Source organism: Ctenocephalides felis, unplaced genomic scaffold (assembly GCF_003426905.1).
Source record: "Ctenocephalides felis isolate EL2017-DRISC unplaced genomic scaffold, ASM342690v1 CF-g0.4_SCAFFOLD_01170, whole genome shotgun sequence".
In the NCBI taxonomy this organism is placed as follows: domain Eukaryota; kingdom Metazoa; phylum Arthropoda; class Insecta; order Siphonaptera; family Pulicidae; genus Ctenocephalides; species Ctenocephalides felis.
This window is the reverse complement of record NW_020537324.1, coordinates 43,993,617-44,010,222: the sequence shown is the minus strand read 5'-3', so window position 1 is coordinate 44,010,222 and position 16,606 is coordinate 43,993,617. Positions and strand designations below refer to the sequence as shown.

The 16,606-nt window shown below is 28.6% G+C and overlaps 1 protein-coding gene across 2 annotated transcripts in view; it reads right to left on the bottom strand.

Annotated features, from left to right (window-relative positions):
* Positions 1–927: 927 nt before the first annotated feature.
* The window catches only part of LOC113365827 (lamin-C-like), a 23,900-nt gene continuing 8,221 nt past the window's right edge, over positions 928–16,606 (bottom strand). Inside the window, exons 2-11 of one of the 2 annotated variants that reach the window (XM_026607374.1) lie at positions 10,271–10,403; positions 10,047–10,184; positions 9,766–9,948; positions 8,313–8,453; positions 6,940–7,145; positions 5,431–5,668; positions 4,868–5,089; positions 4,543–4,650; positions 4,320–4,387; positions 928–1,008 (exon numbers count right to left, since the gene is read on the bottom strand). In XM_026607374.1, coding sequence (XP_026463159.1) covers positions 4,367–4,387; positions 4,543–4,650; positions 4,868–5,089; positions 5,431–5,668; positions 6,940–7,145; positions 8,313–8,453; positions 9,766–9,948; positions 10,047–10,184; positions 10,271–10,403 — 1,390 coding nt within the window. In that variant the 3' untranslated portion in view covers positions 928–1,008; positions 4,320–4,366. The remainder of the gene's footprint in view (positions 1,009–4,319; positions 4,388–4,542; positions 4,651–4,867; positions 5,090–5,430; positions 5,669–6,939; positions 7,146–8,312; positions 8,454–9,765; positions 9,949–10,046; positions 10,185–10,270; positions 10,404–16,606) is intronic. The other variant, XM_026607373.1, reaches the window with a different exon arrangement.

The following is a 16,606-nucleotide window of genomic DNA, read 5'->3' as shown; positions in this document are numbered from 1 at the left end:
TACAAATATATTTTTAAATTGTTTTCCTACTCACATTAATTCAGGTACATGCTGGTTTTAGTAGAAGTTTCTTGCTAGCACTTCTTTTAGTCGCATAAATTTTATACATTGAAATATTGAATATTAAGAAGTTTCATAACATATTATTCTGAGATAAATTCCATACACTTAAATCCTAATAGGTATTTGATGAACACAATCACAAGACATTCTATACTTAAAAGTCGAGTTTATCAGATAATTTGTAATATCGAGTTTGTGCAGATATTATATACCTCTTTCTTAATAAAAACAATTCAATATTTTCAATTGAAAATCAATTTTATTGACAATAATGAAGAACAAGCGCAACTATTCTATAAACATTGCATACTATTTAAACATCTGCATTCTCTGATAAAATAAACTGGCTACAGTTTAGAATTATAAACTGATATTTTATATAAAATATAGTGTTTTAAATTAAATCAATCAGAAAAATCCTCTATGCAAGAATTTTAATATACATATACATATACATTATATATGTGCAAAAATAATATTAAAACATTTTAAGACATACTGTGCAATGTCGAATATTTCAACATTTAAATTAAAAAAAAAATTCTTATGAAGTATCTTATTAATCATACTCGTAACCTGATTTAAAGTACTTTCTAGCTTAATAATTAGTTATTAGTTGATTACATATATTAAATGACTTAACCAGGCACCTTTTTTCATAAAAGTTAAATCTAACATGAATTTTTCTTATTTTAAATGCGCGCTTATATATAATTAATGTTGTACTTGTACTATGAGCTTAATATAATATTTCTAGAGAGTCACAAATGACCCAAAGATGATGTTTCAACATAAATCTCTAATCATAATTTTTACTTATTTTATAACTATTCAATTAAGTTATTTTCTTTTAAAAATATAAAAGCTGTATAATTTTGTGATAGACATCTTGTAGTACAAGTTTTACATTATTCGGCATTTCTCTTGGGCAGCCTGCGGATCTTCCTGAAATTATAGTAAGAATTAGAATAATTTCACAAAAAGCAAAAAGAACAATAATGCCAAACAATAAGATTTATAAAGCAGAACAGAATGATTATAGATAACTATCGAACAGTAGCATTGTTAGTAGAGGTAATTTATTGTTATAAAATATATAATAGTATTGTTAAGAAAAAAAACATGTTAATATAATTTGAATCACATTGATGACAAACTTCTGTAAATGGATTCAGTCAGAAGAAAAAATCAATGTACTTGTTATTTCCCTTTGCATATATTAATATATGAAGATCATGCTCTTATTTTTTCAAATACATTTAGAAGTAGATATATATATATATATATATATATATATATATATATATATATAGATATATATATATATATATATATATATATATGTGTGTATATATATATATATATATATATATATATATATATATATTGTAACGGAAATGTATGTTATAATGCGTTGCATGACTTTTTAACAGAAGTAGTAAAATATGTTGATTTCATAAATATTTGTCTGCAAATTTTAAATAGAATTAATTTTTACCATGGATAGAGTGCAATTATCTACCTTTGTAAGAATTTAAAGAAACTGGTACATAACAAGTTCAGTGTGGCAACTAGTTGTGATATCATAACCCTGGGGTAACGCAATTTTTTTTTTTTGAAATACAGGTTAATATAAAATCTAACATAAAAATATTAGATCATATTTTCAGAATGACTTAAAACGTTCTCCTATGTATATAATGTGCTAAAACTTTATAGATTATTCAACATGCTCAAAGCATGCATTTATAACAAACATTTTGATTTGATTGAAGTGCAATAGAAGCCAAAAAATAAGCTAACATATAGTGAAATCACCAATTCAACTTTAATATTTTAAAATCGTGTATAACTGATAGTTTAAATTCAAATGTTTATAAGTTGAAATCTTAGTTCAGAATAATTCTGGAGCTTGTAAGTTAAGAGAAAAATTGGCGATACCAACTATATATTTCTCCACGATAAGTTTCTGATTACGTAGAATTAGCAGAATTATTGGTTTATTAGATAAGTCACATGTGGTTGACCAATTTAAGATTTGCATTTCGGAATGCATTAACATAAATCATCACAAAGTTTTAACAAAATGATTTTTTTGAACAATTAATGCGGAAGAAGCACGCTTTATGCGGAACGAGCAGCTCTATTGGTTATTCGGGCAGTTCTATAATTGCGGGCAGCGGGTGGCCCTACCCACTCTCAAACCGCGAACGCAAATTTTATATATATAAATCAAGTTTTTTTTTTTCATTTATTATGTCGAAGATTAGATGTATTAACGATGTGTAGTATTGTGAATTTATATATCTTACTATATTATTATTACATTATTATCAGATAAACAGTTTTTTATTGATATTCTGATAATATTTGAAATTATTTTATCTCACTATTTTCCAAGTATATGATGTTTTATTTTATTTTTTATTATCATCAAGTAGATAATTTATAATGTATATGATATATGAATTGTTTTAAAGGAGACGAAATGTTGAATTTCAAGAATTCAACGATCTAAATTCTGAGAATCGGTGGCTTTTGGGAGTAGTTATATCTAGACAGTATACATTTCTAACTTATCTTTTCAGATACTTTGCAAGTAACAGGTAATTTTATGCCCTTCATAAACAATGAAAACCGGTATTTTAATCACATTATTATATTAAAACCTATTTCCATAATAAATTTCGTTTAATGGTGTTCGCATTACCAATGATTATTTAACATACCTGTATTTATAAAATCTTGGGTCTTTCATTCATATAACAAGTTTGATTCATTCAATAAATTCATAATAAATATTTATTTTGAAAAAAAAAAAAATAATATTACCATGATATGCTTAGACCTTATAATACAAGGATGTATAAGGGTTATGGTGATTCAAAACGTTTAGTAAAAATGATTATAATTTTTTAATTTATGTTTAATATGAATGATATTTTATTATCCACATCGATTAACTTGAGGGTGTCCCAGACCTTGACGTCAAGTCGAAACGGGGTTAAAATATTGTCCTTAACTATACTGAAAAAAAAAATCTCCCATTCTTCGAGAATCATGAGCCATTACAACCATTTTTCAGTTTTTCTTTTAATACTTTGAATTTGTTTTAATTTTGTATATTTAAATTTTGGAACCGTAACCGTGCGTAACACTTCTAGGATCACAGTAAAATAAAATACAATTGCCCCACGTTTTCAAGAATTAAGACTTATTGTTGAACTATGAATCTAAAAATTTCACAATTTTCGACTTTGAACAGCCCTCCCCTTAAAAAAAAAACCACTAAAGTGTTATGTGCAAATTTCATCAAAAATTGGGGCATTTTATCAGGATTGTAAGATGATAAAATACTTGATAATTTAATTATTGAAAAAATTCGAATAAAAAAGTAAAAACCCAATTACCTAGCTAGTTGAAAGTAGCATTTTGCCTTAAGGAACTTCCCGAAATGTGTCAACCAAAATTGAGATTTAGCTATTTAAATAAAATTTTCAACTGCACGATTGCGTATATAATATTCACAGTCCTCGACATTATTTAATGATTTAATTTAATGGTAACATTTTTTACACAACTAGATATGTTTTGTAAACTTATTTTTCCGCTAGTTTAAAAAAATGGCTTTCAAATCATATTTTTTTGAATTTTGATACATTTTTAAAATTCTACGACTTGAAAGGCCGTAATATTTTAGTATGTTCTTTAATACCATGATGTCTATCAACATAAAAAGTTTCATTGAATTGAACAAACGATAGTCCTCATCGAAATACATCGAATGTGTGAATTGAATTTTTGAGAAAATGTCGATGTAAGGTAAAAAATCAGTTCACACACACACACTTCCAAATTTGATCTCATTCGATTCAGAATGTCTTGAAACGTCGAGAAAACAAAATTATAAATCAGATTTTTTGATAAAAACAAACTTCTTCGGGAAGTTAAATATGGCAACCTTCAATGTGCTAGAGAGGAACATTGAAACTGAATGAAGTAAAATGTATCACTTTGTGTCGACTTAACTTCAAGGTCTGGGTATATATATATATATATATATATATATATATATATATATATATATATATATATATATATTATGTGTAGTGTCATTGCATATTAAAACATGCATTCCCAAGGCATATAAACTGCAAACTCTGTGCTCTGACCAGCGGTGATGAAAAAAATATCCAAACCAAAATGAATTGTTAATACATGTACAAACAGGTAACTAATATATAAATTCGTCATACTTATCGAATCACTTCGAGAAGGATCCTTAGGCACATGCACACATTGATTAATATTTCAATTTGTAAGACTGAAAAATTAAAACACGAATATATCAACAGCCCCTTCATTTACTAAGATATAAATTCATATGCTAAAATATCAAAATCTATTTTACACAAAACACTGGATCAACAGCTAATCGCAACAATGTGGATAATTAAAAAATAAATTTATAATAAATACCTGCTGATGATAAAGTTCTTCAGACCCAAGAGATCTAAATCCAGAATCTCGCATGCGTGAAGAACGACTCGCCAACTTATTTCGCACAAGTTCAGATGTTGCCATTTCCTATTCAAAACAATTGACTTTCCAATTATCAATTCCAAATTAAATTATTTTAATTATTCCAATTAATTAAATTTAATTATTAAGTTATTAAAATTTTTCATTAAAATATTATTAAAATTTATTGTGTACATATTTAACATAATATTTGTATAAAAAAGTTTTAAATATGCAAATAGTGTTTGCTAAAGATGAATAATATATGTATGCGATTAATTACCTCTCCATTACTGTTGGCCAATGATGTATTAATGTTATCACCAACAAACCATTTTTGTCCCTTCATAACTATATTACTGGGAGGTTCATGGTCTTGTCCCTCATCGGATGACCAAACCGTAGTACTTGCTCCAGGCTCAAGTTTGAGAGTACGGTGAAATTTGAACACAGTTTCAGCATCACCTGCTTTTCGGGTAATTTGCCAGCCACCAAGAGAAACTTCCTATTAAAAAACATTTATACATCACTCGCAATTCATACAGGAATGTAGAAAATAACAGTATTTTATTTTAAAAAATTTTATAATAAAAAAAATAGAATTTACTGTGCTTCCTTCCCATGTAACAAGTATCAATTGATTTTTAGTCAAACTAAGTTTGCTTGAAAGCTCATATCTTCAGAAATGATGCTTTATTAGCAAATCACAATTAACGTAAATCTCCTTTAATAATTGTTGAATAATTTCTACGAATTATTTCGAAATTTATCTTCAAGGTTATTTATTATATAAATATGTAACATAGTGCAGGCAAATTAAGTGGAGTTCAAAAGTTAGTATTTTACCTTGGTCCCTTTATTTGTAAGTTTAACAAAACGTCCTTCCGTGTCACTTTTTGATATTTCAATATCTCCTTTGCAGGTTGCATGCTCTGTAAATTCACTAAGACTGCTTTCATGCGATTCTTCCAGTAAAGTGCGTTTACGTTTTCCACCTAGGCGTGATGGAGGACGACGTGACATCAGGGGGGTGCTGCGACCGGCCTCAGACTTTCCCGATCCTGATTGTTGGCTGATGTTCAATCTATTCATAATAAAAATATAATGGTAATTTTAAATTAATTATGAAGATTATTGATTTTGTGTATCACAGTAAATATCATTACATATTAAATTCTAAGAATCCATCAAATTACAAATAGACTTAAAACCTATATAAATATCCATATCTATATAAATGTATCTGTATATCCTATGTGTGGACTGTATTTTATAAAATAGAATAAAGTTCGTCAACTCTTACAAATGTTCCATTATAAACATAGATGGTAGTACAGCAAAAAAAATTATGTTATAAGAACAATAACATAAACTTAACACTTGGCATGCGGGCATACTTCGCCGCCGAATTACGCGTGCAGCGGGCGTTTTTTCGTGTCGCAAAGCCGGCGAAAATACAAATCAAGAATATTATAAGAATATTTATTTGACCTGCCATGAGGGATCAATTTTAAAAAGTTTTTATGTCCTTTTTGGTATAAAAGGCTACGGATCTTTATAATGTGGTTTATACCACATTTGGTTATTCAAAAGGATCGCAGAAAATCGAACACTACTTCGTTTTTATGAACCAGCTTTTTTTATTTTACCTGTACAAGTAGAACCGATAACTAATAGTTTTTTACAGTATGGTACCATTCGAAGCATTATCCTCTGTGAAGAGGAACACAGCAGAAGCTACATAAGAAACATGTTTCACTTCGCACTTTTTGAAGTTATTTCAGAATTTTGCTTCGGACGAAGACTCGAGAACGTGGAATAATATCATCATCGTCACTTTCTTAGAATTCTTGACTTTCAGAACACTATCATACGAAAAGTCCGATAATCTGTCAGCGCATATTTCTTCATCACTATCTTTGTCACAACGGCTCATTTTATCAATTTGTAATCAACAATAAAAAAAAACAAGCCTCAAATTGACAAAACACGACTTGTACGTTCTGGAGCTAGGAATTCGATTGAAGACGAAATAACTCAACAAAAGACCAATAATAACTTGTGAAAAAAATGCAAACACCACGCATATAATGTCATACACATGCATATAATTATTCGTATTTAGTAGATTTGTAGTGGTTAGCAGGTATCCACACCAAATATTCTAAATACGTATTTTTACGTGACCCGCGCTCCAGTGAGACTACAAAAAATGTAAAAATACGTTGCTCGCATGCCAAGTGTTATAATACATCAATGTATTAATAAAATCGTGTTAACTGCAAATTGTAATTTGTTAGTAACTCTTTCAGACAATCTATAGTTTTTCAGTACATATTGTTTTATAATACTGACCTGGCTTCCTCTCCTTCTAACAACTTCCTATAAGCAGCAATTTCCATATCTAAGCTGACCTTGATATCCATCAGATCTTGATATTCTTGCAACTGCCTAGCCATTTCCTCGCGAAGACGAGTCAATTCTGCTTCTAATACACGCATATCATCAGAATGACGCATACGCTCGTGTTCCAGCATTTTTTCCAATTCTTTAATGCGTTGCTGCGATTAAATATGAACTAATTATAAGGCGCATGTTGCACAAATATAGTGATAATTTGTTAAATTTTTCATGAAATCGTAAAAAAATTAGTACACTGTCAAAACAGCCATCTATCTCGTGATTATACTGTAAAATATTGACTGCTTACCATAACAGCTTAAATTAATATTTTTATTTTTTTTACTTCAAATATATATATATATATATATATATATATGTGAGTAAGTTCTTGGGAGGCAATACATCAAAGAATAAAAAGCAAAGATTTATAAATTAATCTTTAATTCTAAACGTTTCGACATTCAATTTAATGTCATAAGCCTCGGAGCATGCAAAGTACACAAGTCGTACAAATAAAACTTTTTTTCTTCATTTCATTCTTTTTTCTTCATTTCTTCATTTTTCTTTTTACATCATACAAAAAATGATAAACAATTCATGGTGTTGACAAGTTAGATGTATAAATGTTAGTGCTAATTTCTAGTGATGTGTACACATCTTTAGATGTAACCTACCAACGTTAATATTCACTGATGATGACATTAAATTGAATGTGGAAAAGTTTGGAAAGATTAATCTTTGATTTTTATTTTTTGATGTATCGCCCCACAAGAACTTACTCATATATCTCAACATCAAAATTAACAACTAAATCACACACACACACTCTATATATATATATATATATATATATATATATATATATATACCGACGAAAAAAATTTTCAATAGTTAATTTCAAGAAAACGGCCCGTTAGATTTTTACCTATAACTAATTAGTATCATTCCCAACCAATTTCTTTCGAACAGTTTTTGATTTTTTAAAATTGATTCAGAATTTAGAGCAAAAACGTCGAGGTTTTTAAATTTTTGAAATCGATCCAGCCGTTTTTAAAAAAACGTCGATTTACGGCAAAAAATCGTTCACACACACGCATACTTTTTCCAAATTTGGTCTTATTCAATTCAGAATGGCTTGAAACGTCAAGAAAACAAAATTAGCGAATCGGATTTTTTGATGAAAACAAACTTCTCCCTCGGGAAGTTAAAAATAGTGAACAAATAAAGCTTTAGTTAGAAATATTTGATTAGAATTTACTCAGAAACTCAGTATCTTAATGATAAAATTTAAGTGGTACGTGAATATACTTAAATAGTCTACACACATTAGCAGCATTGTATGAAGCCTCCAACTCATTAATGCGGCTGGATAAACCATCGATCTTTGTTCTGGCTAGTCTTAGTTCTTCAATTGCAGCTGTAGCAGCACCACTGTTGCGAGTAGCCATGCCTTGTAAATTTTTGATCTGAGGAGGATGAGTATTAAGAATTAGTAAATCTTATCTAAAATTAGTAAAGTGCAAATAAGTTTATGATATGTATTTATAATGAGTATGTACTTAGTATTTTATTACTTTAATACAAGATTATGTTTTAATAGAAAAACTCCCATCTATCTATCTCAGTACCATCATCTGAGAAGAATATTAAACAAACAAAAAATATTTATGTGTGGGTGTGTATGTTGGAATACAATTTTTCAGTTTCACCTTAGAGAACAAGATTTATTACATTTTATTTTTAATTTTCCCCTGAAGGTATAATCTTAAACATGATAAATATAGAAGTATACAAAACATATTAAAGACAATTTTTTGTAACACAAAAATGCAATTTTACATTCAGAATAATTTTTTTCACTATGAATTATTAACACCTTGAGGACGAGCGTCGCATACATGCGTTTTATGCCAATCATCAAATTGGTTGAAGAACTCAAATATGCATTTGGCGAAGGCAGTTATTAGAGCCGAGGTACGCATTATGTGTCCCATCTAAATACATGTCGATAGCTAAGGAACTCAATGTTAATAATATAAATAAACCAAACTGAATAGTTAAGGAACAAATAAACATTATCGATCCTGCGGATAATATGTATACACCTAAGTCTGTTTTTACACGGAGATTGGTTCCAGAAGAAGCCGTGTAAAAAAAAAACGTGTAAAAAAGGACATTGATCTTATACAAAAACGGGTGATTTGTCCTACTCTCTAAAACCTATTAAAATTAGTGAAAAACAAGAATTTTCAAGAACAAGAATTCATGTTTATTTTAATAATAATTCCCCTAAATTAGTGCTATTCACATTTGCTTTGACCAGTAAAAATTGTTTGTACGCACTAAAGGAGAATTTACTTAAATCTTTAAGCTAGTGTTCGCAAACTATCGATACTATCGATGGTTTCAGACTTTTTTCTTTCATAAATACTTTTTTGTGATATGAACATTCTTCGCAAAAATTAAATTTGACAAAAAAATTTAAGTACATAAAATTTCAAATCGTGCTAAATGGAATAAAATCGTGTAAAAAAATTAAAAATATGAAATTTTCAAACCGTGTTATATCAAAACCGTGTACAAAAAGACCGTGTAAAAACAGACTTAGGTGTATATAAGTATAACAGATGTCCAGAATTCAAGTTGGAGTGCTATAATTTGAGTTAGAGTACCTGAAATATGCGTTGGCAATTTTAAATGACTAAAGCGGCAGTTTTTAGTACGGTTTACTACAAACCGTCCCGTCCTCAAAGTATTAAACCAGACAGAAATGTTTACCTTTTGTTCATATATGGCTTCAATTTCAGCGCGATTTGAACTAATTTGTCCCTCATACTGATCGCGAAGTTCCTGCATTGTCTCTTGCATTTTTGCTTCATATTGTTCCGCAAGACGACCATCAATTTCACTTAATTCAACTTGACGTCGCTTGCGAGTTTCTGTGAGTTCTTGCTGATAGACCTATAGGAGTGTTAAAATAGCAAAAGTAAAAATAATAAATATTTACTACAAATTTGTCTCCATTCAAACGGAAATATGATAAGGGTATTTATAAGAACCTGATCTTTGAAAGCAAGTTCCTCCTTCAAACTCTGCAAATTATTTTCGACATCTACACGAGCTAATGTTTCTTCCTCTAGATTTTTGCGAAGTTCTTCTAATTGTCTCCTGAGCTTGTTCAACTCTTTCTCTAATTCCTTAAAAATAGTAAAATAACATTAATACCCAATCATATTTACTCAATATGTTATCGCGTTCTATAATCCAGAATGCCATTATGTACCTTGCAATCATCCGTTGCCTTTTTTCGTTCTAATATAGCCGTGTTGTATTTACCATTGAGTTCTGAACATCTGCTCTCATACATTCGAGCATTATTTTCAGCCAGGATTAAATCCTTTGATTTCTTGTCTAGCCTGAAGTTTCAAATTAAATTAAATTAAAATTAAATGTATCTACAAGTTTTTAAAATAAACAACAATTTAGACAGAAATTTAAACAATACTTTACTAAAATAAATTTAGATAAACTATTATATTATTACATTACATTAAAGCAATTACAACTGTTATTATATATATTATGGTCCGTCTATTAACTTTCTTTTGAAAATGCTATCGAGAAAACTACTGAACATTTTCCCATTTCTTTTTTTATTTGAAAGCATAATGAGATAATTTCATTCAAACGGTTGCCTCGGCTAGCCATGCGTCATCAGTAGTACGAAATATACACTAGTTGGAAAAAAAATTTAGATGGCGCACCCGTTATAAGCAAAGAGCTGGATATATATATATATATATATATATATGTGTGTGTGTGTGTGTATGTATATATATAGACAAAATTTATTCAACATGGTGTAAATTAGTGATGTGCCAAGTCGAATCAAGTGATTCGAATCATTCGAATCAAGCCTTTAACGACTTGATTCGAATCAGATTTTAATTGATTCGAATCAACTCGTATCAAGCCGCGAAATATTTACTGTGATAAAACATGTGTGAACACAAATTTTCATAAATATAAAAAAATGTTTTAATTTAATTCAATATTATAATAATAATAATAATAAATATAAAAAATAATAATAATAAATATAAAAAATAAATCTTGAATTAAATCATGCGAGTCACCCGCCTTTAATACGCTTAAATGTATCACCCGACTCCAATTTATATGACTTTAACCGCATTCAAGTCGATATGAATTCATCCGAGTTCCTATGACTCAAACCGACTTATCCCGACTTCAAGTCGTTATGAATTGATTCGAGTTCCTATGACTCAAACCGACTTATCCCGACTTCAAGTCGTTATGAATTGATTCGAGTTCCTATGACTCAAACCGACTTATCCCGACTTCAAGTCGGTATGAATTTATCCGAGTTCATATGACTCAAACTGAATCATGCCGACTTGAGTTCGAAACATGTGTCCGTGTTTAGCGTATCGACTTATGGAGATGCAGTGCGTATGGGTCTTGAGTGTTTGTTTATTTTTGACTAAGCGCTGAGAGCAAATTTGTTCATGAAATATCAAAAACTCATTTAGATAATAAATAAGCGATTTAGATTTTAATTATTATCAAAATAAACTACACAACGAGTTTTATACACATACAAAATTATTATATTTTAATTATGCAAGTAATGGCAAATTCACACAAATGAAATAATATCAATCTTTACAGTAGTGGATTGAATTTTAAGTCGTTCGTAAGACGTTAGATTCAGCTCCCTGTTTAGATTAGATCTAAACAATCAATAATATACACATGCATTCGTTCAACGTAAGATTAAGAATATTGTTTTATACGCTTTAGTGATAGAGAAGTGTTTGGTTATATTTTACTGTAAATTCACTTGAAAGATTAGTTATATTTGTAGCTAGTTTATTATTATATATATAGTATAAATGTATTCATCTCTGCACTTTTTGGAATTAATTGCTTACTAAATTAATTATTTCACTTATAAAATTATTAAAATGATATTATTTCTTCTCTTAAATTATAATTGTTCATATATGAACTTGATTCGAATTGATTCGAATCATGATTCGAATCAGGTTTTTTTCTGATTCGAATCACTCGAATCAGGAAATTTTCGAGTCGGCACATCACTAGTGTAAATGTACATTACGTCATGCTTCAATTGCGTCATAGTCATGTTTATATATATATATATATATATATATATATATATATATGATTTAGTAGTTAATTATATAATATATATATATATATATATATATATATATAATCTAAATCACATATCACACACAAATCCAAGACTCTACCATTTAATATATATATTTTGTATGATTCTGAATTTGATGTTGACATATGTATTAACAAAGTCTAATAATCGGATATAACATCATTAAAAAACATGAATTTCTTTCAAAAATTTATTTTAAACCCATACGTTTCGGCTATAATCCTAGCCTTCATTCAGTGGAAACTAAAAATAAAATTAAAAACTAAAACAATTGAATTGGAGTGAAAAGAAAAAATTCATTTTTTTCACTCCAATTCAATTGTTTTAGTTTTTAATTTTATTTTTAGTTTCCACTGAATGAAGGCTAGGATTATAGCCGAAACGTATGGATTTAAAATAAATTTTTGAAAGAAATTCATGTTTTTTATTGATGTTATGCTTTTTATTGATATATATATATATATATATATATACATATATATATATATATGAATATAATCTTTAAAATTTTTTGTTCGATGTTGAGACATATTCTTGAGTGTTAATTTGTAGCCAATCGTCGAAATAAAAGAAATATAAATAAAGAACTATTTATTTACACCTTTCGACATAATATTTAACTATATATATATATATATATATATCAACTGAACCTTTACCCTTACAGAGGCGTAAACAATAAAAAATAGTAAAAAAAAGTATTTTTTTGTTGATATACAACATCAAGGTTGAATACAGTATGATTTCGAAGTCAGTAAAAAATGTACGCGGGAAATGTATATTTTGCATCGATTGAATAACGTATGTTATTTCTTAAAATCGCTTTAAACTAAAATCTAACATTGGACCTGTTTACCCCGCCTATAAGATAAAGAGAAACAGGTTAAAAACTGCAAAAATAACATTTCTAAAATAATGATTTGGCTGAGATTTTTACTTAACATAGTCAGATAGTTGTTTAATACGCGTTATTTCTTGAGCTATAACTTGGTTTTCACAATATAATTGCTCAAAAAGTCAAATTGGATCTTGTGATATGATACAGCAAATAAAAAATTATGCAGTTAGTTTGGTTGTAGTTTCATGGTTATCAAATTAACAATGAAACCCTTTTTCCTAGTTTAAACTTATTAACTTGCTGGCTGATGAGACACATATAGCGTGTTTTTATTTCGACTATTTTTGGCTGCAAATGAACATTTCTAGGATATGTTTCAAAGCCAAACAAAAAAACTAATGTTTATATATTGTAAGGGGTATGACACCCATTCGTAATAATTTTAAATAAATATTATGAATGTATTGTTCGTAATGTAATAACGTAGATTCTTAGTGAATCATACGCACTACATTGTACTAAGTCCTCTATTGTATTGCACTATACAATGACATTGAACATGTCGTAAAATGATGTTATCTACGATTTCAAAGTCACATTGAAGCGAGCAAATTCAATGATGCATTTGCCGGCCAGTCGCTGTTTTGTTTAAAGAATAAGCTCAGTAGTACTTTAGTTTTCAATGGAATCGTATTTTAGTTAATTATATGTTATTGTATTTTTGCAATAAATAATTTTTGTGACAGCAAATTTAATACGTTTTCGTACGTAATCAAATGTGGTTTTTATACGTTTGAAAAGTGGATGAAGCAATCAACAAGGTCGACCGCCCCTGTCTTACACGACACGCGACATCACCGCCGAAATTTGTCCGCGTCGTACTATTAACGATCGCGTAAACTATACGAGCGCTGATGTAATGGCTAAAAGAAACTATGACGTCAACCTTAGAATTCTCTATCTGTGTAGCGTATATATTAAAAAGTGTTTCAGAATATTATGCGTAAAAATTCTTAATGTTTCGTATTACAATATTTGTTTAGAACACTTTTAACTTTCTACTCATTATAACCATATACGCAGATTAAAGAAGAGTACATATATATTTCTATTTATATATGATTACATATATATAAATAGAAATACATACAAACGTATACGCATATGCATATTTATACATCTATGTATATAGACAAAAGTTACATCCAGAGTTTCGAGATTTGGTGCAGAATAATGAAATACAGCGAAAATCAAATAAAACGGGAAAACACCCAAAGAAGAAAAAAACTATAAAAACGCAAGAAAAATGCGGAAACGTACAGTGTACACGTGTACAAACTGTACACAATAATGTACAGATCCTGTTAGGGTAACTGTAATACGACAGTATTATAAAAATCTAAAAAGCAAGCAAAACAGTCATAATGAGTATAGAAATTATCGTTCAAACTCATACAAAAATATCAATGTCGTTTTCTAACCTTTACATCCAACTTACGAGATTCGTCAACGATTGTAGTTATCTGAGGTGAACATGAGATCATATGTAAAAAAGAAAAACATAGCAAATATAGTAATTCTCAAAAAAATATGAACTTCTTGTTGAAATCTCGGGAATACTTTATACTTAATACTAAAAATTCGAATAAATTGTCACTATTAACTGTCATTTTAGGACTCCTCAAATGCCTATTGTAGAGCACGCACTGAATTTTACGATATCCAGAATTTACTCGATTCTATTATTATTTGCCTAAAATGAGCCAATATTCTGTTTGATGAACAATGTAATACCTTGCTTGCTGAACATTAGAAACGAGTTTTCAACAGAAATTTCAACGCTCATTTTGTCCGTTTGACATTCCGGTTCGAGTTGTAAGATTTCAAACTTATCGTACGATCTATATCGTACTAGCCGATTGCACAGTAAAATAGATCAATGTTATGGCTAGGCTATGTTGTATAGCAGTTTTCGTATAAAGTGGTACTAAAAACTGCCAATTCCTATGTGGTTGCTGTGCAGTCGAGCGTTTTAGATAGAAAATCTAACATAGAAAACGCACAACTGTAAAAGAAAACGATGTTTTCATATCTGGATATTTGAGATATAGATTGACAACATACGAGTGAAGTTGCATTTTATGCGCAAAAGACGTTTGACAGTATTCAGTAGTATTTTATATGGAAACTGAAACGTAACATAGCCTTACCACAACATTTGACGGTTGATTTTAAGCTGGTTTAAATAAACACCATAGGTCAGAGGTGGGGAACCTTTTTGCCATCAGAGGCCACACTTAAATTAGGCAGCAATAAAAGAGGCCGCAAAAGCTGATTGACCTAAAAAAGTGACTTTTGTGAAATTATTATAGTTTTTTTTTATAGTTTTAACAATTTATTGCATTATATAGAAAAAAATAAATAAAATACTTCAAAATTATTAAATATAATATAATAATAATAATATGAAATAATATAACAATATTACAAAAAATACAATAAAAAAATATTTTTTTAAACACTAACAATAAGTTAGTGACTTATTTGGCTTTGTTTTTTGCTTGACAGTAATTGTATATTGGGTGTCGAAGGATATCGAACGAAATTTCATTCATTTTTCTTAAATGATTGATCACTGATAGATTTTCATTTTGCAAACTAAGGTGTTAACAGGTGTTAACTAAGTTAATTTAGGGAATTTCGGGCTTTGGAAAAAACAGATTAAATTCATTTGTGAATTTCGGTATGAATATTTCTGCTCGTTGTAATTCATGACAAAAGTTATCATAACAAAAAAAGGATTAATGCATTAAACGCAACGTTACCTCTTTTCAAAAGAAATATACCTAGACACTATTGACAGAAATTTAAGAATATAATTTAAAAAATATTATTAATAAATGATGTTCCTACTCCATTTAGAGAATAATGTTTACCCACGAAAATAAGCTTATTATTCGATAATGTATAAACTAACAATGAACGTGAAAGAAATATTTTAATTAAAATATGTATTTGTTATGCACAAAATGTATTGTTAATTCATATTTTGCATTTGAGTTGTTCTTATTTCAAATACCTTACTTTATATTTCAAAATTTAAATATAAATGAATTCTATATATTATGTGCGAATAAATACGGTAACATATTTTGCCTACAGCAATTGCAGTATTGTTTGCAGTATTACCAGGAAGAAGCTTAATAAACTTATATGTTCAAGTAAACTTTAGAAACTGACATTCATTTTTTGCCTTAATCTGTTTATTTATTGTATTTTTCTAATATGTGATTTTTTAAGTTTTAAGGCTTTGAATTTAAATAAATAATTTGAATACTGATATCTGATTTCATTTATAAATATAGCCGAATATGAATCACATTGAAAATAGCTACGTCACAATTGGAAGTATGTACTAATTACATCAGATCTGTTAGTACTTTGAATACATTAAAACTTCTCATGGATCACTGAAAATAGTTCTAATCATATTCTATATTTGATATTCACAAACAATCTCTTATGTTTTTGAGAACACGTAAATCAAAATCCAACTAGTG